This window comes from Columba livia, chromosome 2 (assembly GCF_036013475.1).
Source record: "Columba livia isolate bColLiv1 breed racing homer chromosome 2, bColLiv1.pat.W.v2, whole genome shotgun sequence".
In the NCBI taxonomy this organism is placed as follows: Eukaryota; Metazoa; Chordata; class Aves; order Columbiformes; family Columbidae; genus Columba; species Columba livia.
Window position 1 is genome coordinate 38,124,807 of NC_088603.1, and position 25,412 is coordinate 38,150,218.

General features: G+C 39.0%; 2 protein-coding genes across 10 annotated transcripts; one reads left to right on the forward strand and one right to left on the reverse strand.

Annotated features, from left to right (window-relative positions):
• Positions 1-536: 536 nt before the first annotated feature.
• Positions 537-2,968, reverse strand: DPH3 (diphthamide biosynthesis 3). The gene is made up of 3 exons (XM_005504412.3): positions 2,749-2,968; positions 2,539-2,613; positions 537-2,062 (listed from the first exon to the last, which is right to left on the reverse strand). Exons 1-3 carry the CDS (start codon positions 2,854-2,856, stop codon positions 1,997-1,999), a joined length of 249 nt encoding a protein of 82 aa, XP_005504469.2. The 5' UTR covers positions 2,857-2,968; the 3' UTR covers positions 537-1,996.
• On the forward strand, positions 2,906-23,128 carry OXNAD1 (oxidoreductase NAD binding domain containing 1). Of its 9 annotated transcripts, none has more exons than XM_065051469.1 (9): positions 2,906-2,977; positions 6,981-7,143; positions 7,432-7,495; positions 10,961-11,067; positions 15,210-15,351; positions 18,567-18,603; positions 18,709-18,809; positions 21,749-21,857; positions 22,491-23,128. In XM_065051469.1, the coding sequence occupies exons 2-9, from the start codon at positions 7,013-7,015 to the stop codon at positions 22,643-22,645; spliced, it is 846 nt and encodes a 281-aa protein (XP_064907541.1). In that variant the 5' UTR covers positions 2,906-2,977; positions 6,981-7,012; the 3' UTR covers positions 22,646-23,128. The 9 variants fall into 9 exon arrangements, with proteins under 9 accessions (XP_064907541.1, XP_064907543.1, XP_064907536.1 ...); XM_065051471.1 differs by having other exon boundaries at positions 18,712-18,809; XM_065051466.1 differs by lacking the exon at positions 2,906-2,977 and adding exons at positions 3,070-3,657; positions 3,748-3,822 and having other exon boundaries at positions 18,567-18,809.
• The last annotated feature ends 2,284 nt before the right edge of the window (positions 23,129-25,412 follow it).

The following is a 25,412-nucleotide window of genomic DNA, read 5'->3' on the forward strand; positions in this document are numbered from 1 at the left end:
GGAACATGACAGAGAATCATTTCAAAGATTGTATTAGCACATGCCAAGTAAAATTCAATTGATAAACACTTCTTACAACCATGCAGGAATTCAACCACATGGAGTAAAAATAATTTTCTATGCCAGTTTCATAAGATTTTATGACAGTGCCTTACCTTCATTATAAAATGAAATAGTCAAATTACTTCTGCAAAATCTATGCACCTTTAGTAATGCTACACCTGGCAATTTACTTTGATGTAATTACTTCTGTGTACACATTCCCTGCTATTCCATTTGAAACTTACTCAGTTTTATGTAGAAGACTTGTGGAAAAATCCTTAAGATCCTTATGTAGTAGAAATTTGAGTAGGAGCTTAGACAAGGTTCCTGTAAATTTGTTTTGTAGCATCCACTGATAGACTGAAACACTTTTTATTAACTTATCTGAAGAAATTCCAGTATCATTACTACAGCAGCAGCAGCAACTCAGCACCTCTGGAAACCATTGTGTCTGGTGCACAAATAATAAGCAATGAACCATTATAACTACTGGCACAGTTTTAGATCTCTTTATTTAAATAGTCAAAATAAATAGCTGATAAGACACAGTTATCCCAAGTACCACAGCTTTTTTTTTCTTTTTTGAAGCACGGACATTGCAGGAGTGTGTGTGCCACCTGCTGGTGTTGAAACGAAAACACTTCGGGTTGTGCATCTTGCATTCAAAACCTCTAACTGAAGGGTATTGTTTTTTCTGTTTTCTGTGGTTTTTTTTCTTTTTTAATAATTACAATGCTCATCTTCAACATTCACAGAATGCTGTAAGAACAAAAACAGTTAAATGCAAGAATTCAGTAAGACTTGCTTATTTTTAGTGCCTGGAGCAAAATAACTATTTAAATGCTGCACAAGTATTTTAACTTAATAGATGTCAAACCCTATTAAAACACATGAATGACCATAATTTTAAATGAATATTTATATGCAATGACTTGTAATAAAGTAAGTAGTTTTGGAATCAATATACTTTGAAGTATGTTCTTTCAACTCTTTTCTAAGATAAAAAGTTCCTTTTTATTTATTGAAATGTGTGCATTTCCTATGCAGGAAGTGACAAGAACCTACCAAAGGAAGACTGAGAAATTCAGCAGAATTACTACTACACATGGCACAAAGAACTGCCACCCATTTTATATTTGCTGCATAGTCAAATCAAAGTTGTTGAGAAACTATGGGTAAATTACAATTCACTTCAAGTTCAAGACCATTTGTACATTACTAGCTTTGCTGGGGTAAAAGAAGTTTGACTCCCCTCAGAATAGTGTATCACTGTTATGTCAGAGAGTCATTTGATAACAGCTACCAAAGCTGCTTCATAGCTATTGCAGTTTAAGAAACAAATCTGCCCCAACTCAGGTGTTGCCCCTGCAGACAGAATTACAACTGCAGCTTCTTTGTGCTCACAGTAGTAAAACCTATTTACCAGCAGCACTGGTTCTGCATCTCTTGTTTTCCCCCATATTCAGTATGGGCTGGAAGTACACAAGCACACAGCCTAGGGGATACTGCATGGTATCAAAGCTGTAATTCTTTATGGCATCAAGCTGTACAGACTTCTAACCCTCAACATTTCAGCTCTCTGAGCCATTTCACAGAGGTACATGCCCACACATTTCCTGCTCTTCTCCACAGACTAAGCCACTGCTAGATAAATGTTGTAATTTTCCATACACTTCTTCTGTATATTGACTTGCTGTCAGTTCTGATCACACTCCTTGAGTCTTCTGGAATACATATGGCAACTTGTGTATTTTTAATGGTATAACCCATTTGAACAAAACCCATTCATGTGTTGATATCCCAGCAAATTCTCATCCAAATTATGAAAACAGCCAGTTATTGCACTTGTGTCTCACAGCAGCAAACACTTCCAGGAGGAGAACCACATCTCTTTCTGAAGTCACCATTCCCACACTTTCTTATTCTAAAGCAGCAACAGTTCACGAGGCATTCATCAGCATTTAATCAATTCCTTGTTTGTCAAAGGTTCTGCAACAACTTCATCACGCATGAACTGTTCCTGAAGACAGCAAAAAGAGTTTTAATTGATTTTCATTATTTTTGGATCTCCTCTCCCCCCAAAAAATACCAAATAACCATTCTGTTTTCTCGCCTGAGTATAACTAGTACAAAACTATCTCCCAAAACATGAAAGCCATTACATACCTACCAGGTAAGGAAAACCAGGCTGCTAGAATCACGGATAGGCCTTAACACCACGGACATTGTCTTGTCTGTGTTCCATCCCCACGCACACAAGCAGGTACATTGAAAGCCCAAACAGGGCAGGAGGTGACCAGAGAGAGATGAGGCAGGAGCAGCAGCCACAAACAAACCGGCCACAAGCTCCCACGACCCTACCCCACGTTTACCAGGAACCTTTAAAAGCTGCCACCGTTCCCTTCTAACGGGATGGCGAACTGGAATCCGGCTCGGCTGACCCACCCCCCGGACAGCAGGCCGCGACCTGCCACACAGGCCCCTCCCCGCACCCACCTGGTCGTAAATGACGCGCACGATCAGGGAGCAGCTGGGGCAGGTGGCCACGTCCTCGCCGTTCTCCAGGTCCTCCTGCAACAGCCCCGGGAAGGCAGTCACCGACCCGCCGCCTGCCCGGCCCACAGACGCCCGCGGAGACGGGACTGCGGCCTAACGCCGTTTCCCCTCCGCCTCCCTCCCCTGCCGCCCCCGCAAGCCCGCCGTTACCCGCGTGATGAGGAAGCGGTCCCCGCACGGGCAGGGGTAGCTGTAGGTCTCTGTTTCCTCATCATACTCGAAGTCCTCGATCTCCACCTCATCGTGGAACACCGACATGGCGCCCGGGGGAGGGGTCACGGGGCGGAGGCGGAAGGGACGCAACGGCGCCGGCGCCTCGGCCGCGCGTCGTGTGACGGGGCGGGGCGAGAGCGCCCGTCGTCACGTGATGCGGCGCCGGGTAGGGGCGCTGCGTTGGGGTGCGCGCGCTTCGGGCGTCCGTTGGGGTTTGTTGGGGTGAGGGCGCGAGCGCGGGGCGGGGCTGTGGGGTCTCCCCCGATCGCCCCCTCCCCACAGCGGGATCCCTGCACGGCGCCGCTCCCACCGGTGCCTTCTGCACCTTGGCCCCGCCGGTTCCACGTCCGGAGCGCCTTCCTGGCCGAGGGGCGGCGCGGAGCAGCGATCTCCGGTGGCCGCGACCTTGTCCTGCTCCGACCCCCGGGTCGGAACGGGACGGGACGGGAGGGCAGTGGGGCCACAGCGTTCCCGCCGCGTTCCCGCCTCCTCAGTGCTGCCCTGCTTCAGTCGAACGCGGGCTTCTCCCGCGCTTCCCGCACCGGGGTGCTCCTCAGTGCTGGGTCAAGGGGAAAAGCGTTTTTCGGTTATGACTTTTGCAGAAGGGACGGTTTGTCTCGTGGGGTGCCTCTTAGCCATCCATACACTTAATGGTGGTAAAAGATTTGCTGTCCTGCTCACCTCCTCAGCACTCTGACATTAACTTAAATAGTATTCACTCTTCAGTGTGGTACAGGTTAACTATAAGTAACTCTGTCCCTTCAGATACTGATGTAGGATTGAGGAAATGAAGAGATACAGTCATAGATCTCAAGCGATAATAACCCAAGGCTGGTGGGTCAGAGGGTAAGGAGAATGAACGAATCGCTTGATTTTAATTTCAGGTGAGGAGAGGGAGGAGTCATATACAAAAGAAGCGCTCATTTCTCTCCACAGAGTGAAAGAAGAAAGGAAATATTTGAAGTGGCTATTTCTATAAGGATTTGGATAAGAAGAGAAGAAAAAATAAAGGCAGAAAAATCCCACCAGACGAGCTTGGGAGGCTGAAGCACTGCGCTTCTTGAAGGGCAGGGGATTGCTGAGGAGCAGGATAAGCCAGGAAAGTTGTGGAGATGACAGATGGGGGAGAGGCTCTTCACATTTGTAAAGGAATGACTCAGACTTCTATAGGGTAGAGGAGAAACGGGACTCATTCAAAGAGGTTTCAGAATTTCTAGTTGCAGAGTAAATATTACAATTGATTTTCATTGTGATTTTAAGGACTGGAAAGTGATTGATGATAGTGTAAATGGAACAAGTAGCTTGAGCTACTGTTCAAGAATTATTTTTCATTCAGGGCAGAGTCTCAGTCTTAAAATAGTATGTCTCAATAGGATCTTTCAGCCCTGACTTTAAAATTGTATCTGCTACGATTAAAAAAGGCTGACATTTGTTTTGTTTTCAGTATTATGTATTGATATTTAGATCTTTTTTTTTTCTTCACATTTTCACGTGTGTAACTGAACATACTTGCTGCCTAAAGTGACAGCAGTGAAAGTGAGGCCAGCCTTAATGACTCCCAACCTTACCAGTAGAACGATTAAGTTAAACATGTAAAATAAGCAATGCAGAATCTTTGTGTTGGATTTTAAGGTTAGGCTACTTACTTTACCAACTGATGTCACTGTGTTTAGGAGCAATTAATTGCAGAAAGGATTTTGAGGGATGTGAGGCAATTAAAAAAAAAAAGAATTAAATCATTATTCAGTCCTTGGCCTCTGGAGCAAAGTGTTGGATTTTATGTGGTTCATTGTGATGATTTAATTAGTCACTGCTATTGGCATAAACAACTTATTTAAGTATCCACTTTCAAACTTCCTTAATTTTTGCTTTGAATTAGTTAACGTGGTAGAGTGAAAAGCTTGAAAACAAATCAAAAAGCACTTGAAAACCCCCCAAAGTGGAGATGTAGATGGATTTAACCAAGATCTGCTATCCAACAGACTATAGATCATAAAATCATGTAATGAATTTGAGTAACTCAATTATTTTTGAGCAGTCACAGTTTACAGACTGGACATACTGATGTAGAGGAATGTGAATTCTTGATTAATGTGTACTTTGTCTTGCTAAAATAATTTAAGAATGTTAATACTTTTCTTATTAATAGCTTCTACACATTTGCATGTAGAAAGAGCTGAAGTATTTTGCTTAAATACAGTACTCAGTATATGCTATGGCAAAAAAATTAAAGTAACTTTGCTCACTGGTGGGAGAAGAATTTTAAATAATTCCACTTTGAAAAGTTGCAAGCTGCTGTGGAATTAAATGTTTAAAAGCTATTAAATTTATGGACAGTTAAGAGCTGCAGGAAGTATTTCTTATGCTTGAAAGTGGGCATTTTGAGTAGTTACAGTAAATGTATTCAATTTCTGAGCATCCTAATTTATGAAAGCTCTGCCTCCCATTTGTACAAGATTATAAACAGGACAAATTAGTGAGTGACCAGCCATTGCAGCTGTTAGTGAAAGCCCAGAGTACAGGCCTGATTAGTTAAACAAGCTGCATCGTTGCCATTTCAAAGGATTCAAAATGAAAAACAAAAACTTTTTAAAAATAAATTACATGCTTTAAAAGAATGCAGGAAAATAGATTAAAATGGAAGTAAAAGATTAAGTATGCTTTAAAGAAGCAGTGGACTGCATCACAGAAATAATATGATAATTTGGTAGGTGATGATAATATGATTGACAGTAATGTCAGTCCACTTTAGGAAAAACAAAGGCAGATTTACAAGCAAGGAGAAGTAGCTCTTGGCTCCTACAGTTTGTAAGTGAAGGACATTTCTGACTTATTTTGAGTATTGTACATGTCAGTTCATCTTTCTTTGTCATAGTTCTATTTGAATAGGCAGTTGGGAAGCTTCACACTATGTTTCCAATGTGGTGCATGCAAGTGTTTGCTACTTGCTTAACTGTTTAGAGATGTAAGTATTACATGGGATATAGGGAAGGATGAGGGATGTACATATTTTTAAATTAACCTGTAAAGAGTTTTATTTAATATTTATTACAATTTTCTACCAGAATCCTTTCTTTACCAATAGAACGGGAATGCATATTCAAGGTTTGTCTGATCTTCTTTCAAACATAAATATTGTTCGAGCATTTAGAATCCCAGGTATGTTGGCTGGAAGGGACTTCTGAGGGTCATCTAGTCAAAGCTCCTGCTTGGAGCAGGAGAGTTGCCAGGGCTGGATTAAGTCAGTCCCAGATGCAGACCTTTGTACTTCAAGTTCATGAGCTTTTTGTCTTCCAGTCCTGCAGTTTCTCAGTGCCCCTTTGAAATGAAGCTCTACCATTCAGCATGTCAGTCATCCCTCTAATTTAGTGTCATCCACAAGTTTGCTGGTGGTACACTGTGTCTCATTGTCCAAGTTATTGATAAAGTCGTTGAACTGTCACCTTAACTCCATGACCAGACATTTCATTGCAGTAGGTGTTCATTATGTTTGTCAAACATAATTTGCACTTGGTAAATCTCCCTTGAATCTCCCTGATTACTTTCTTAGTTTTCATACAGCTGCAAGGAAAAGCTCTGGACAGCTTTCCAGAGACTGAGGTGGCGCTGAATGGGCAGAGGTGCTGCTTCTTGCATCTCTTAAACATGACCATGTATTAATCTTTTTCAAGTCAATCGGAGACTTTCTCTGATTGCTGTTTTTCACAGGCAATAGGCAGTTGCCTCACAAGCCTGTCAGCTGTGTCTCTTAGCAGCCTTGAGTGTAACCCATCTGGCTCTGTGAATTTGAATAAATCCAGCTTCTCTGAGCAGTTGCAGGCCCCACTCCTACTTATCCTTCTCCTTTCCAAATGCTGCTGGTACAAGCAGAGGTCTAGGTGCAGGCTTTGCCTGTGAAGAGTGAGGCAAAAGAAGTATTGAGTACTTCAGCCTTTTCCATATTATCTGTGACAAGGTTGTCTTGTCCTTCGGTTGATGGATGCACATTTTCACTTCTTTATGATACTTTCATACTTTTAAAATTCTTTCCTGTTACGCTATATTTCTATTGCTAATTTTAGCTCCAGCTGAGATTTAGCCTTTCTGATTTAATCAAAGTAAAGACTGAAAACAAGCCATGTCGAACAGTGGGTATTTTATTTTAACAAGTATTTATATCGATTTTTCAGAAGCTGGTGATTCTGAAGGAGGCCTAGTCATCATGGCTCGTGCTACTATTTATGTGGGTTTTACTGTTCCTCAGTTACTACGAGGTGTTAGCAGGTGTTTTTCTTCTCATTCTGCATTGGTGGTGTTGAGGCACTCGGCTTTTTGTTACTGCACAGCGAACGGGTAGGTTGGGTAGGTTATCCACGTACAAAAATGTTTTGTTGTTTTCTTTTTTTTTTTTTTTTAACAGAATGTCATGGTAACACTGTCAAAATGAAGCTGACAAATTACTACAAACCTATAAATACTTAACTGCCAATTATATATTTATATTTCATTCTTATTTGGATTTATGTCATCTGCAGTCTGGATTACACTGGTGGATTGTTATGCTAATAGAAATTCATATCAGAAAAGGACAGTAGCACAGCTGTCAAAATGACAATTATCTTTGTTTGCTTTTTGTTGCAGCACAATAAAATCAAAAAGGAAAATGGATCATCTAGAGAGGACAGCAAAAAATTTTCGCCAGGAGGTTAGTGTTCTGTTCTTTAGGACGTAAGTAATTTTTTTTGGTGTGAAGAAACTGGATAATTGTATTTGATTCTACTGGAATCTGTTTTATTTCTTTTTTCTCCTCGTTTTTCATATTTGATATTGTTTTAAAATAAGTGTATATTGTGATGGTGTGTGAAACGTAATGAGTTGCAAAATTGTTGGTGACATGATGCTGGCTACTTTGTTGAACAAGAAATTGAATAGAATTCTGATCAAGTATGGATTATGGTAAGCAATGCCCATCATCTCTACACAGGCTTTTCAGATTTTTATGGATTTCTACACTTCTGGTTAAAATTTAAGATTAAAATGTAAGATAGGAGGTAAGATAAATGTGTACACATTTTGAAGGGAGAAATGATAGAGAGTTGTAAAAAGGATCTTGGTTTATATCTGTTTTAATTCGCAATTACAAGAGCATTGTTCTCCATCAAAATCCAGAAATGTTTATTCTGGATCTGGTTTGTGCAGGGAGCATGCTTTTTAATAATGCTCAGAGGCGAACATACTCTTGTATTTCATATAGCTATTTCCTTGGTGTTATTAGCTAAAGTAGGCGTTTTGAAATTTTTAAATACTGGAAGAAGATTACATCAACTCTCAAATGTTTCACTAGTAAACAATTCTGCATTTTCCTTAGACTTTTCAGGAGAAGTGGGGCACTTTTTTGATTCAAAAATCCCATATTTAATTCCCAGGAATTGGTAAACAGTGCTCAGTTTTTCTCTGTTGTTTAGTTAGTTTCTCTCAGTGTTAAGGAGACATGAGAGGCCAGTCCTGCATTTGTCACACAGCACGACAAACTGTTCTCAAACACACTACACTGATATTAATGTGCATATATGTACATAATTAAGTCGTCCTCTGCTAGGTTTTTCCCTAAGTATAGTTGAGAGTAAGTCACAGGAAAAATGAATTCTTCTCGGAATGAAGCTGGGTGGAGGGGATAGACAGGTAACCACTAGAACTGAAGACTCGGCACTTGTGACATAGGCTGTAGGTGGATGAGACAAATGCAGCCTCATTCTGCCTGTCCCCAGAGGTGTCAGGGTGCAAGCAGCTCTGGGAACGCTCGTATGTCAGAGCTGAGCCTCAGGTACTCGCATCTAATGCCAACTCTTACCTGAGTACAGAGCAGCATCGCTTGTGGACATACAGCTGCTCATGTGGGTCCCGTTTATGCCAAATCAACCCAGTACATCAAAAAATGAGTGTAGAGACAGGTACAGACAGAGACACATTCTTGTTTGCTTCTAACATGAAAAAAAATTGCACTTTTGAGTTTTGCAGCAGTGTGTTGGTGTTTTGTGTGTTTTTTTTATCTTGGGCAATTCTGATTGCTTGGCTTGCTTACTTTTTCTGCTCAACATAAATGCTGGGTAGCTGGAAAATACGTGGCAAATGGATCCTTATGAGGTGTTGGGGGCTCTGAGGTGGTGCAGGGATCTTTGTAAGGCCTGCTGAAGAGAAGGAAGCTGTATGGGACAGGTGAACAAGCAGGGCTCAGTTCTTGCTTCTGCAAATTCTCTGCATATCAGAGGACTATGCTGTTTCTTTTTTATAACAGTTGATTTAATCTTTGTTACTTTCTGACCACTTGAAAATCAGTTTATTTTAAATCCTCTGCTTGGTTTTACATTCCATGTAATCAGCCGCTGGCTTCTTTCAGTCTGTGTTGCCTTATTTGGCCATTTCAGCCCTGTAGAAGGATGAAAGAATCATAGATCTGTGTTGCATTAGTGTGCATGCTACATGAAATTGACTGTTCAAGTGTGGTAATGTGAAAGGCCAGGGCAAGAAAAAGCGCCTATTATTTTCTTAAAATACAGTGGCAAAGTCCATAGTCCTGTGTTGTCCTTCCTCTCACCACAGCCTTGCTCTGGGTCAGCTGGATACTCTTGTGATGGTCCAAAATCCTGGTTGAGAGTCTTTGATGACCCTGTCTCAAATTCAGTTTTCGTAATAACTTTACACTGATTAAGAACTAATTTTTCCAGTGCTCTGTCCGATGTGTCAGCCGAAGAACAAATTAGGGAGTATACTGAAGAGTAAAGAAGGGAATGAAGAAGGTCCAAACTTCATGGCCGTTTCCTGCACTTACATTTTCTCCATCAGAACAATAATTTAAGTCATGTATCTGACATTTCTCATGTTAACTTGGAGTGATTGCAGTCCCCATTTAATACTGTCTGCTAAAGTGGAAAAGAAATGTACGCTACTTTATTTTAAATTGGCAAATATCCTGCTGTTTAATGTGACAGTGGACATGTTCAGATGTTACTTTATGAATAAAATAATTTCCTGCCATGTGTTTTAAATTAGAACATAGTTGCTTAAAGCTTACATTTTTTTTTGGTCTGTTTGATCTTATACAAATGAGAAATGGTAGAGTTGTGGTGGTATTATTAGCATTTCCTAGTGTGGTAAATGACATCAGCATTTTTTAACAGAGTAAAATCTGTATATTAGCCTGCATAGAGAATATTTAGGGCATTACTTTCCTTGTAGAGGAAAAAAGTTAATAATTATAACTCAAAAACGCCTGAAGATGAAGGGCAGGGAGGGGAGGGGAGAGGATGAAAGTCCATGTTGTACTGATGAGCATTTCAAAGAGTTTAAGTGGGGAGCTCCTCCTCAATGGTCCTGTTGCAAAATCTGCTTTTGTTAAGAAAAGCATTTTATATATATATATATATATATATATATATATATATATATATATATAAACTCCTTAAAAGCGGTATCAGCTGCAGCTCTTACATCCCCTCCCATCCAGACAAAAAGTCTTCTGCTAACTAGCAATGAATGTTCATGTCTCAGTTTTCCCGGGTTCACAGATCGTGTATGTGGTCAAACGGGTATGTCTGTAAATGCAGTAACACAAGGCTCGTTGTTTTTCTTTCATTAACGCATTATGCATTAATGCATAACCTTTCAGTAATGCATTTAATTACTTAAATAAAACTAGATACAGATCCAGAATTCTCCCTGGGACTTCAGTAGCAGCTGATGTTTTACAAATTTTTTGTCAGCCTTTATTTCAGAGATATTTTTACTTTGTGGCTGGGAAGAAACAGGAGGTTTTGCTTTATTATAGATGTCAAAAGAATCTGAGAGGTGGTAACTAGCAATCCCTTCTGTTTACCATTATGTTTTCCTCAACAAAAATAAAACAAGTTTATATATAATCTTAGAATAACCCTGACAAAAGAGCTAGGCATAGCGGACTGTAAGCAGAAAAGCATTTCTCCATTCAGTGACTGTGTAAGTGAATCCATTTTTGTTTCTCTACCCCAGTGAAAAAATATTGTTTCTTTAGGTAACGAAATGCCGCAGATAATACGTGAAGTGATGGGCATCTCATACACATACACGGATTCTTGCGTACTTTTGCTGCAAACGATATCTGTGTAACAGAATGGTTTGTTTTCCTTTTTTTTAGGTAATTTCACAAGCAAAAGTGTGTGGGATCACAGATGAATCAGAGACAGTCAAAAGACTTCGTTTGTCTATCACAAATAAAGATTTTACTTTCAAAGCAGGACAGTGGTAAGTTCTTCTGATGTTTGAGGGGACAACAGAAATCCACTATACAAAATGATGAAAGGCCTCTGATATTTGAGCCTTAAAAAAATTGTTAATTTACAGAATATGACATTTTGTTATTGAGTGCTCTGTGAAGTAGCTGATGTTTGGCATAATTGTAAAATAACCATTATTAAATATTCTAATATTAATTCTTAAAAGGCAAAAATCAATATTCTTTAAATGATCAGTTTGATTGTTTTGCTATTTTCCTCTGTTTTATGTATTTTTCTTTTTTTCTTTAAGAGTACTTTGAAGTACACTGCACTTCATTCTGCAAGCTGTCTTTACCGTCTTTATTTAATAGTGATTTTTACAGTGGATCCAAGACTGCTGCTGATTCAAAAGTTTCTTAGTTTTGGTTTATAATTAAATCAGAATTGCGTGTTAACTTCTATTTCTTCCTCTAGAAGTTTCCAGTCTGAAAATTAAGCCTGTTAATATATAAATACAGATAAACAAATTTGAAAATTAAAAAAAACCCTTGAATTACTAAGCCTTTGAAATAATGACCTGTTTAAGCAACCTTTTTTCCCATGGAAATAGTGCGTTTTCATGTTTGTCTTCCTTTCTTGTTAAAAATACTCCCACTCAATCATATTTTTTTTTCTCTTAAAAATTAATTTAACACCATGAGTAGTTCCTTCTGGCATTGGTCATTTAAATGTTCTTAAACTTTTTATTGGCTTAGGCCATCTGAAAGTGGTTTTGCTGGAGTCAAAGTATGGCTGCTAGGGTATGAACAGCATATGTTACTCATGTAGTGTTAATATGCTGCCTTTTAAATTTAGAACCAGAACACAAGATGTTGATTGCAATAATTTGTTTGTGGAGTAATTTGCTGCAGTTTTTGCACATGTGCAGTGACTCATATTAAATTCTTGCTTGCCAGTACTTGGAAAGTGCATTTGCCCTCCAAAAATGTTTTAGAAATTATCGTGCTGAAGACTGAAAGCTTTAATTATAATTACTCTTTTTCATTTTCTTCTTCCTTGAAAATATTCTAATGCTATTGTGAGGGATACAACAACTTTTCTATACTTGTAGCTGTAAACTGTGGTTGCATTTTTTGATGAGCACTACAAAACACCAGGCCACAATTTCCTGAGTAGGAAAAGGCTAACTTGTTAGAATTTGCTATAGGAAGATGTTACAGACAAAGATTGTCACTAAAATGTATATATATTTTGAAAGAGTTTTAATTATCAAGTTTTTCAGAAGCAAAAGTGAATTTGTTTTGCAAGCATGCTGCCAGATACTGGTCTTTATCTGACATCAAGTAGTAATGAAGAGGCTTGTTGCTGTTACCCCTTTTGATTTACTAAAACATGTATTGAGGTATATACATGTTATAAATACTTTGAAGAAGTAGCTCTATGATTTTAATGTTTCTGATCTCTTCCTTCAGCAATTGCTGATGGTTGTTCTTTTCTTAAAGATTTGGCTTAGGTAACCTTTAAAAGGAGGGAAATGAAAAACCACCCTAAGATCTGTTTTACATCTTTTCGCACCTCTCCTTGTTGTGGGTATAAATATTTCTTTTCTTTGTCCTGTTTTTTCCCCTCCCACAATTCTTTTCACTTTAGCTGTGTCAAGGGTTTAGATTGCGGGGTGACAATAAAACCCTGGCAGATATATTGTTAACCTCCTCTCCCCACTCCTTCCCCCTTTTTGCCCCTCCCTCTCCCCCCTTCCCACTCAGGACAGGCGATTGGGGGGAAAAGAAGGACAGAGAGAAGAGAGTTAGAAAAATTATAAATATTTTACTACTGCTACTAATAAGAATAGAGAAAATAATACAAAATATACAAAACCAATCTTGAAAGCCTCAGCAACTGCAGAGCCGGCACCCGACGTCCTGGATTGGGCTCTGCAGCCAATTGGAGCTGGATTCAGTCTCTCACTAGGCCTCAGTTCGCAGGGACAACCAGCAAGGTCCTCTCCTAGTGTCGGCCATAAGCAGAAGGGATGAAAAAGGAAGGAAAAGGGACGAGATCCTCGTGATCTCCCACTTTTATATGAAGTATTCACGTGAATGGAATGTTACACGCTGTTGGTCAGTTTCTTGGTCACCTGTTTCTCATTGCCCCTCTGGCGAGATGTCCATCCATGCTTATCAATAAGTTTGCATTCCACTGCTAGGTTTAGCAAAACATATATCTCCAGGAAAATGTAGCTAATATGAAGGCTTTAGCGGACAGGCAAATTTACTAAAAGAGAAACTTGTATTTTAACAAAACCAGGACAAGCTGTCACAGACAGCATTTCTTCAGGGGTCCTCTTATCCTTCTTACACACAGCTGAGAAAAGCCATCAGAAGTACAAGCTGGCCCACTATACCTGAAATCTCTCATAATTATGTAATTGGGAAAGAAATACTAATATAGAAACATACACCTACATTAGTACTTTAGAAGGCTAAAAACTACATTTGATTTAGGTTTTACAGCAATGTTTGGGTTTCTGTGTGTGTTTCCCCACCAGGCAGGAGTCATGTTTCCCTTCTGTGTCAAGCAGAACATTTTCACTTGAATGTAAATTGTTACTTTACAGCATAAATATTTTTTTTCCGTTAATGTAGGTAGTAAGATTATTTTCCACCAGAGGGTGGTAAAGAGCTTTAGTAGCATCTTGAGGTGTTCTTTAATACAATAAACGCTGCAGTACAAGAGTCATCCTTTCTAATGTTAGATCCTGGGTGCCATGAAAGCTGAACCCCATGGCCAGTGAGGCTGCAGAAGCTGAGGACAGCAAAATAAGCCTTCTCAATTTTTTTTTGGTTGTTGACCTTTCATTTGAAGTCAGATGCCTTTATACACCATCAGCTTTCTAAGTACAGGGTTAAAAATTACATCGCTATAGTATCGTATATATTACATTTCATGCGTTCTCTGAGGAGAGGATGATTTTATTCTAAAGCAAGCAAGGGTTTTTTCTTTAAAAACTAGGGAACTCTTCAAAGTGTTTCTCTTCTCCCTCAACAATTCGTGATCTCCGTGAAGAATACAGCCTTGCTGTTTAAAAAAAATCTCTGGGCAGTGGAAGTTCGTGTGTATTTCTTGTTGCATTCTCATTTAGCTAATACTGAACCAGCCGGACTGTGGCTTGAATTGAATAATGATTCTGTGGTACTTGGCGTTGCCTACCAGTGTGGTTCTTAAGTGGAGCAGGACAATTAGTTTTAAACAGTAGTTTTCTTTTGAAATACAGTGATTTTGCTACATGCTGTAGAAAACGGAAGGATTTGAATATTTATGCAACTCAGAATAGTTTAAATGTTAGATCATAAACCAGCTTCATAATGTTTCTGATAGTATTTAGAATATCAAAGCCTCACTTTTATGAAAATTAATGATAGCTCATGTGTAATAATGGCTTGCCTTCCATACTCCCTAATTGGTCGTCTTGCAAAAGCTCAGCCATGTGTTCACCTTCTAATCTGTAGAAACCAAGGCGTGGTTTAGTTTAACTTTTAAAAACAATTGTAGTAATTTATTCCAGTTCAATTTCCTATCAAGTAAAAAGAGATATCAACCACCAGAGGGCAATGCAGTTCAGTAGGTAAAGCAATTCTGCTTCTAGTAAATTATTTTTTGCATAAGAAATTTTTTACAGACTGTGATTTTTCAGATATTTCATCTTCCCAAGAAAAGAAAGTGTTTAATCAAAACTCATTTCCCTAAAATTAGTTTCCCAATCTTCTTATGTTTGAAAATTGAAGAGCCCATCAAAGGGGCCAAAAAGAGTAGAATTTAAGCCATTCTGTCAGACCACATAGTATTTTTGTTTTGATATGCAAATAATTTATTTAAACACTGAAAATTCTAGTCTGTTGTAAGATGTGGCATCTAATGCTAAAAGTAGAACAGTTTAAAAACCTGCTAGTTTAACAAAGATGATAACATGTTTCTAGATGAAAGGAATTCTGAGGAAATGGCATTACTCAAGATTAAGTCCATTTTTGGAAAAGTTGTGTTATGGAAATGAAGATCTTTGTGAAGGAAGAATAATTGAAACAAAGGCAGCCATTTTGTTTAGGTGATTGTTTTCTATGTTTGAGGTTGTTGACTTTTAAAAAAACCCTTTTGTTTCTGCTCTATTTTTAGGGTTGATTTCTTTATTCCTGGAGTATCTGTAGTTGGGGGATTCTCAATATGTTCAAGCCCCGGGCTGCTGGAACGAGAAGGGTTGTTAGAGCTGGCAGTAAAGCACACTGTTCATCCTCCTGCTCACTGGGTTCACACTGAGGTAAAGGAGATCAACTGTTGGTTGTGAGATTTAGCCTCTTTTTTCCCCCCTCCTCTTTTTTTGCGTGGTGCGTGTGATATCAGGCAACTTTTTGCTATTGAATTCAAAATGACTGTTGACTTGTTCAGCCAATTTTATTACCATTTGTTCAGTAAGGGACTGAAATTGGATGTTGTTGTGGTAATATGGTTTTTGTGATGTTTTGAATTCACTTGTGCTTGGTGGGCTTACAGTGATACTGTAGTTGGTGCATATAAGGGTTCTCATTCCTTTGGAGTTCATGAACTGAAAAATGTTGAAAAACATCTGTTATAACTTGTGTACCTGAGAACAGGCTGCATTGCATGCTACAAAGTTACATTTGATAAATCACCATTGTTCCTGGCTGTTTCTACAAATACAGACTGGAATCATTGTCAGATAAATATAAATATAAGTTATTAAGGGAAAGCAGAGCGTGATTTTTAGATGTTGTTTTTTTTTTTTCTGAAAAGACAAAACAACAAAATACATAAGAATTTCTGTAGTATTCTTTTAAATATGCAGTATTTTTGTAATGTTGACATATCCCAAGAGATTATTTTTGCTATATTAAAAGTACAGTCTGGCACTTTGGCCTCTTGTGGCGTTTTGTTCATCCATTTACACGATTTAGTTACAGTCAGAAGAGTCCTTTTTCTGCTGCTGATCATATTTCATAGATGAGCTGTCCTGTGAGCTTTTGTTCTTTTCACAACGCCCTGTGATCTGTCCTGTTTACTGTTCTCTGCCTGGCATTTTCATTTCTTAAATGCGGCTGCAAGGTTTAAATTGACAGATTCTTCCAGGTTTACAAATATTGGAGTTTTGTTCAGTGACCAGCAGAGTTACAGTAAAGATTGATGCAAATTTACAAGAATTGAGAATATCCAAAGTGGTGCTAATCTAGTATTGACTATCCTCAGTATTTTAATTGGTGTTATAGCAAGTTATCTGCAGTAGAGCATAAATAAATAACTTTTTTGAGATGTTGTATAGAACTTGTAATACACGTGCCAGCAGGCCACATAATAACTAAGAGGATTACCTGGTTTTGGTATTGCTCTTTAGAGAATATGAAGGCCTAACTTTGTAATTCCCAGTCTCTGGAGGCTCCTTGTAGGATTTTTTGATGTAAATCAGTCTGCTGTTCCTGAGTTTTCTGGATGAATTTATATGAAATTTTTAGTTAGTGGGTGAGCAAGGTCAAACCTGATGCTGTGGAAAAACATCCAGGGTATATATGGACTCTTCTAGCTAAACAAAAATGCATGATTTCCTTAGGAAAGAAGATGAAAAAATTGGCGATGTAGAATTTGAAAAGGTTGTATATATGATGAAAAAACCTTTGGTACTTAATTATTTAAATGTTATTTATAGAGGAAGTTGATATCTCTGGGTGAAAGGGTGAAAGATTGTTATGGGAATAGTTAGTACTCATTTATTCACTGTTTTTTTCAGAGGTATTTCTATTTATTCTTTAATATTACTGTATATAAAATCATAAAATTCATCACAGTGTACTTTATAGTTTAGGAAAATAGACTTTTATTTAGAAAAATGTACATGTAATGTATTGATTGCTTCACTTCTCTAAGCTGCTTCAATGCTGTATTTAGAAACTAGGCTAAAGGACTACGCTTTGTCACCCTTTGCTCCAGACTTTCTTTTCTTTTTTTAAACTGGCTTACTCTTATCATTGCTGTGGTTAATACACTGAAATGTGTGAGAGACTGCTGGTTAAGAGAGGCTCCTCCTGTGTCCCACCTTGCTGAGCTATAGCTGGTTAAGGAGGCAGATTAGACAAGAATGAGATTGTTTCTCCCCAAAAATGCTTACTTCCACAAAGGATGCAACGTATTCTCTGTCCTCCTCTGCCACATGAATCTGGATCACTTCTGGATTCTAGCATCTCTAAAACAAAGTGAAACATGGTGGGAAAGCCTGGCAGTGTACACTAAAAAGGGAGAGAGAATTCATTTCAGATAAAAAATGCAGATTTTCTTACACAATAGTTGAGAGATAATACTTCATGCAATAATTGAGAAAGGCAAAAAGCCTTTTTTTAGTAGTCATGCTCATTACTGTAGGAACTTCTGTGCAGTACCTGCATCAAAGGGCCTTCTTCCTCCTCGTGGTGGAATTGTTACGTATGTAGACCTTTACTTACTACACGCGTGTGTAGTAAGTAAATTGAAATAATTTTGTTTCAGTTACTGTTTCCTGATACCAAAAGGATTTTTGGAGGAGGTGTTTTTATTCTGTAAATGATTAATTGCTAATTTTTCAGCAGTTCTTGTAGCTTTACTTTTTTTCTCTCTCCTTCTTTCCCACCTTCGAGACTTCCTTAATTTCAATTTTTAAACCCTACATATGGTTTGAAATGAGTTGTATGTTCTGTTGGCTTTCAGTGATGTGGGAGAACTCATCTGACTTCTCCGTACTGCAGTTTCACGCTTTATACTGGGGTGCAGTTTACCAAGAAGATACTGACCCAAATGTTTTATTTGTTGTAGCTTTAGTTTTCCATGTATCAAAAAAATAATACATTGGCTAATTTCTGTAAGAAATAATTTCTTATGTGTAAATGGAAAGGAAGAGAGACCACTTTCCCTCTGATTTTTCTTCTTCTGCAACTCTGAAGTTACAAATGCAGAAGTGGTTCTGAAAGAAATATTCTGGTGGATACTTGCTTCACTTCTGGGTGTTTTTTATTTTTTAGGAATGGGAATGGAAAAACCTTCTGTGTCTATGCACAGAAGAAACCTTCTGTGTCTATGTCTGACTTCTTCCTGTGACCTCATAGCAAGGGGGTTTTTTGACATGACTAGGTCTGGGTAGAAGTGTGATCTCACATGTTAACCTCGGGTTTTCACAACCACATACTGGTGTTGAAAAACTCTTGGGTGAATCATTCCTCTTTCAGCTCTTCTGGGGGTGGGAAGGGGAGTCACCATCCTGCCTTATCAGAAGACCGAAACTTCTGAAAGTAGAACTAGATCCCTAGAGACACTGAAACAGATGACTTCAGATAGCTGGATACCAAGTGTTTATTTTAAAGTACTTCAGTTTTTCCTCACTGGTCAAGAAAAATAAAAAGCGACAGCCCAGCAAATCTTGTGACTGTGGTGCAAGAAGAATAATATTTCAACTTTTGCTTTTAGTTTTGAAATTAAATATCTTCTTTTCCATCCTAGTGTACTGTTGACTCAGAAGTGGCTCTTCGAGTGGGAGGTGATTTCTTCTTTGATCCTCAGCCTGGTGACTCCCCTGTAAAACTAGTGCTGATAGCAGGGGGTGTTGGAATTAACCCATTGTTTTCTATACTGCTGCATATAGCAGATCTTCATGGATACCAAGAAAGTAAAGGAAATGGATACAAAATGGGAACAGTGAAGCTCTACTACAGTGCAAAAAATACAAGCGAACTCTTATTTAAGGTAAATAAATAGCTTAAAAAAATAGATCACAGATATTCAGCTATTAATGTGTGTATCATTCTGTTGCGAAATTACAGAGAGCCCCTTCCTCTGTGTAAGTGACTGTACAAATAGAGACAAACGTCACTTCCTGCCTCAAATTCCACGTATGTTTGGTTAATTATGCCGTGTACAAATTAAGGATGTTATTAGACATACCTGGTCTCATTGACTTCACTGATAGGTCAATTAACCCTCAATGTCTGTATTTTACTATAATCTCCTAAAAGCATCGTAGTACACTAAAGATCATATGTACTGTAATATATATGTGTATATACACACTAATAGTATGCATAATGCTATATGCTATAATACCATAACCACATAATCTCAGTACAGATTGCATTGAATTTAAAGACTAGCAAGAGCAATTCTATCCAAGGGAAATGTAATACTTTCTAAAATAACAGGGGACCTTTATTAATAATGCGTTAGTTATTGTTGGGTGCTAGTCTAGGAATGAAGGATTTATAAGCACTTCTTGTAGAATTGCTTGTAATAGTATTTCATCAACATTTACTATGCAGTTAAAGATTGTCACACACAGGTATTAAGGGTCACTGTTAACGTTTTAGGATCAAATTAGCACAGCTTCTGTAAAGAAGCATCCCTAATGATTTAGATTTCTTCGAAGAATTTAAAGCTTTTGATTGTAATATAAAGGTGAAAATTTATCATAATTCCAGAAAATAGTTTTGGGATCCATCACTAGTTTTTCTTTACATGTTTTTTCTTTACATGTTTGCTTTCTTTGAGAAGTCGTTTGTTTGTTGCTAGAAGCAGACTAATAACGGGAAGCCTATTTACTCTTCCATTTGGCCAATACTCATCTCCCAGCCCGTTGAAGCGTGCACAGTGTTTTTAGTGAAGTGTTTAAAAGACATGTCTTACAGATGAGGTTCTTAGGGACATGGTTTTGAGGTGGACTTGAGCGTGTTAGGCTAACAGTTGGATGCGATGATCTTAAAGGTCCTTTCCAGCCAAAACGATTCAGTGATTCTATTTCCCGAGTTTTTACTTCAGCAGCATTACAACAGCAGAGCTTTTGAATTAGAGCTTCTGGGACAGAAGAGAACACATTGATATGTTGCAGTGCTTAAATATATCCTCCCCTTTGTTCTTCACATGTCCTCAAATCCAGATTATGTATATGAAAATTCTTTACCTCTGTGCAGAGGATTGAGGAAATAGGATTGCTAGAGTCTTTATGCTGTGAGGTATATCTGTGCAAATTTCTGTGAGAAACTGTTTGGTTGTTGCTAGCGTTTTGGAGGACCTGTTCCCCGGAGAAACAGCTATGTATAGCGTCACTCACCCTTCATCCCTGTCAGCCCAGTATAAGTGGTCTAATAATCATTTGGATGTGCTCTCATTTCACAGGCAGATGTGCTGCTTTTTAAAATCTTGTTATTTAAAGTAGTGGTGTTCAAATTACAAAAGATAGCATGCTAACTTTGCCACTGCAGGATGCCAGTTAGCTGGGTTTTCCTCGTGTCATGAGGACTGAATGTGACCCTCATTTCCTTATTATGGCTGGGACAGCAGGGATAGGACTTTCCCCTTGGGTCTGTATTGCTCAGCTCTCTGCTTCACTGTGTATACAGACTTACTAGGCTGCGAAGAGCCCGCTGAGCTGTTCATTTGGTTAAAAAGAGCCCGTTTCTTGCCCTAGCGTGCTGGAAAATAGGGCTGTGGTGAGTCATCACAGGTGTGAAACTTGAGACTTTCTGCCCATGTCACAGAACTACAGGGTGACAGGTGACAAGTAGGTGTTGTGAACGACTGCAGGATTATCTAAGCAGGTTAGGTCCTACCTTAGGCATCCCTTCTGCCTTGGTCCCAGGGCTTCAACTCGACAGGACGCGGTTAGTTTCCAAAGTGCTATCAGATTGTACGTGGCTCCATAGGAAGGGGACAGAAGTTTAGAATTGCGTCCAGAACAGTGAGAGCAGGTGCTGGTGGAACCGTGTCCAGTGGTGTCCAGCTGTGCTGCTCTTTGTTCCATGTCTTTTTGGAGAATCAGTAACAGATTTGTCTATTAAGTAAAATCTGTCTGGGTTTGGTTTTTTTTCTTTTTTGTTGAGCCACCCATGGCAAACTGTTCAGTGTAGTAACTAGTTAGTAAACAACCACATAACAATATGAGCTAATTTACCTATTCACAGGGTAGAAATTATTTTCATTTCAGAATATTTTAAGAATTTCCAGTGTATGTTCCAGCAGTGAAAACCCCAAGTAGTGCAGAATCTAGACTAAATAAATCTTAGTTTCAGAACTAACTACAGCATCTGACAGACAGGCTTCTTTTTTTACTATGATTTGAACTGAAGCTATTGGGGTTTTGGTGGTAACTATCACAGTTGTGACTTAGAGAACTGAAAATTACAGTTTCTGCTTGGGTAAAAATAGCATTAGTGTTACACTGTAGTTGGTGTTATTTGGAGAACATGAGAGAGTAAAGGGTCTAGTGATCTTATCAGATAAAGCAGATGAGATTCAGTAGGTTCCTAACAAATGGTAAATACAAACTGTGGGGTTTTTTTAAATGGAAAACCCATATGGAAGTGGAAGAAATGATGAGAATTTACATGAGGAAGAAACCAGAAAAGGATGTAACTGGTTCTTAGGTCCAAATCTTACAAATTGCTACCTGTTGTGAGAAAAAAAAAAAGAGAAAAGCACTAACAGCACAGCTGGTAGAGTGTTCACATTCCAGGTATGGAAATGCTGCGTACATGTGCAGGGCAGCCCTTTGAAATCCAGCCCGGCCAGCTCTCAGGCCTGTGAAATGCAAGAGTCTTGATACTCAGTCATAACCGCTGGTGTTCTGGGGCTGGATGCAGACATCTGCTTTGGTTTAGAGCCTGTGGGATAAGCACGTGTGTTTAACATTACAGAGAAATATTCTTGGTTTGATGAATGCATTTCCTGGAAAGATCACATGTCGGTTCCACGTTACCCAACAGAGATCACAGATCTGTAAGGAACTTCAGCCACATGTTACAGGTAAATATAATTGTAATGCAGAGAGATGACTTCTAAGGTCTGTATTTGATTACATCCTAGAGGATGATGTTATATGCATAATTTAGTATTTTGACATTTGAAGATCCAAAATGAGACATGAATTAAATAATTTCACTGTACATATTACGCTTTGGAGAAGAAATTTCCCTTTGCAGTTTTGTTTTCATTTCTAGTAAACCTCCTCTGTTAATTCTAAACCTTATACTGGTATTTCCCACTGCAAACTTTATTCCAGAAACTATTAGGGAAAGTATTTACTTAGCTTAAGGTGGGATTGATGAAGGATAAACTGACTGCTTGTAAGAGATACTTCATGTTTCCTTTTCTGTTGTATTTGTGTTATATTTTTTCCATCTGCATGTGGGATTACTAGTTGTACATAAGCCATGTTTCTCCTCAGTGACTAATATCCCCTACATTCCAACTGAAGTACTGATATAAATCCCCAGAACAATTGGTTTTGGAAGCCTCAAATCTTGATACCGATTATCCTTAAACAGGCCTGGCATTTTTAAGAAATGAATGCTCAAAATACCTCTAGCCAGTCATTCTTTTTGAAATTACCTCATGATTAATATTTCTGTTCTCATTTTCTACTTCTTTCTTTGTCAGAGGGAAGAATATCTGAAAAGGACCTAGAAAAACATGTATCTAAGGATACTTTATGGTACATCTGCGGTCCACCTCCAATGATAGAATCTATATCCAAACTTCTGTCCAACATTGGTGTTCCTAGAAACTGTGTTTTCTTTGAGAAATGGTGGTAGTGACACCTGCTGAACAGAAAATATATTATTTGTTCCAAGTGTGTTTTGATAAGCTGAAATATACAGAAAATGGACTATGAATTATTTGGAAGATTCTGCTTCATCCATGAAGATGTCCTCAATCATGATGGTGTTCCTTTAATTTAACTATAATATTCTTCTAACATAGTGCTGCTGCTTTTTGGGACAAAATCATTTTATATTAAAGACATTAACTGTTCTGTTTTTTTGATGGTTCGCTTGCTTCTTACAGGTCACAGCATATTTTCGCTTTATAGACTTGTTTTGTTAGTCAGCTTTTAAAAGACTTTCAGTGCCCGATTGAGCAGTTGCAGAGAACCAGTTGTGCAGCAATGCCAGGTCAGTTTATAATAAATAGTGCAGGCCACAACTTCTGACTCTGCTACAAATTGTTGTGCTGATGAGTCAACACACTGCCTTCCCCAGTTCTAAATAATAAATTAATATTTTTATAGAACTAGAGTTGCTGTGCTGTGACTTTCTTCTCTTGCCACTTCTTGTTAAAAGAAAGCTCGTATGTGGCTTATTTAAGTAAAGCAGCTGTGTTGACAGTAACAGACTTTTTTTTTTTTTCATAATCATATTCAGACCTGAGTTTAAAACACTGATGTGTTAGAAACCTGTCAGCCTCTGCCAGAGCTGTATGGAGTTATTCACAGGATCCCGTGCCCCGTCCTTGCAAGCAGCAGCAGCAGCCAGGACAGGAGATCTCTGCATCCTGCCGCAGCGCAGAGTCCTAGGAGTCTGCAGGACATACCAGTTCTGTTCAGGAAAAGGCCCTGGAAAGTTTGCTCTTGCAAGGTACGAGCGTAACTCCACGTGTTAATGGCTGATGCTCGAGCCCTTCTTGAATGAAGCTTCCTCCCCCAACTTGTAGAAATACTATAAATGTTGAGAATAACAAAAAGGCATAATTAGTTGCAGAGATTCCAGTTGTACATTTGAAGACCTCAGTAAGGAACAGTTAAATTATTAAAAAAACTGGATTATTATTGAATTATTGAAAATGTCACGTTGATAAGGCTTCATCTTTGTTAGTGGCTCTTTTCCTGGAGTTAGATGTTTCTGACGATAGTCAAACAGGCAATGCAGCGAGTTGCTCACCATCAGCATCCCTCTGGTTGCAAAGATGTGGATCCCATCACCTGGGCTCCAGGCTGCAGCAGTGCTGTTGGTGTGAAGCACTTCATTTCTTCAAGGATTACGTCCCAGTGCTGGGATGAAAAGGCTTCCAGCCCAGCTATACATCTCTCGCAAGAAATCATTTCAGCTTCAGTATGCTGAGCTTAGCCTGTAGCCTTAACCTCTTTTTATCAGTCTCTGGTATGTTTTACAGCCTGTAGGAGACCTGCTGCCACATCCACATTCACCTCATCTTCAAAAAGCAGCGAGACACTCTTAACTTGGAACTTTGAGCGCAGTGCAAGAATACTACTGGCATTGTTGCAGGAGTTGGTTGAACAACTGAAATAATCCTAGAGCTTTTCGGTAAATTGAGCTTCAGTGAGAAAAAATCCATCTTTGCTGTGGCTTGGAACAAACACACTTAAGGAAACCATATTTTAGCTCAGGAAGAGGTGAACTCTGAGTGCTGGAGCTTAAAGAGTTGCCTTTTGGGGACAGTGCTGTGATGAGGGTGTGCCTGCAAGTGTTCATCTTGTGCCTGCAGCCTCAGCCACTCAGGTTTGTGCTTCTGTGTCATACTTGAGCTGAAGTGGCTCATCCCCTCAGCAGTCACTGCAGCCCCAGAGGGGTGTCTTGTCAGATTCCCTCCCACTGAAGTGAGAGGAAGATTCTTTCCGAGTACCCCTCTTTCAAGGAGGTTCCTCGTTTGTTCACTCTAGAATGTAAATAGGACAGTGTGCTTGTCACAAAAAATAAAAGCAAGGGGGTTTGGTGTTCACAAAGATCGCAGTTGACATGTCAGAGCTTGATGCTTGAAGGAAGCAGGATTTTTTTTACAGAAATGTGCAAGAATTTGCTATCGGGAAGCACTGATGCCCTAAAATAAAAAACCACACACTAGGCTCCTGCATGTTTTAACAGTGTAATGATAAAAAGGTTCTGAGAAGCCTTTAAATGTTGTTTTCCTTATGACTTCTAAATCATTAAGTGAATGATAAACTGCTTTACCCTTTTTTCCCTTAATGCACATGCTTTCTCCAGCCCAAATAACATCTCTTTCACAAACCACTCCTTAGACTCGCACCAAAATGTCCATTTAACAAAAGGCATTTCAAACCCCTTTGCTTCTGTCATCAGTCTCTTTCCCTCTAACCTCCTTCTGTCATCCCCTGTTATACTCAGATTGAGCACCGTGTGGCAAGGACCCGGCTCTCGAATTGAATGGGCTCACCCGCCTCAAGAGCAGTAATAAACACACAACACTCACGGCACCGAAAGATGGAGGAAAATGACAAATTTCCTGCCCCTCCACTCCCAAACACCAGTAACCTCAGTTAACAAGAAGTTTATTCTTACCTTGCGGAGCTGTCCCGCCACAAGGCAGAGCACGGCACCGACCCATGGTGCATGTAATGCTGATAAATGCCATTGCGGAGCCAGGAGAGTTGTCACATCCCTTCCTCAGTAGCCTTTCCCTGTTGACACTTGTGGAATTCTCTCTAGAGTTTAGTGGCCTTGTAGTGAAACATCTGTAATGTCACCTTAAAGGCTATGATTGGATCTGACTCCACCACAATTGAAGAGGAAAAAACCCAGGAAAATTAACCTATGTAAATATATG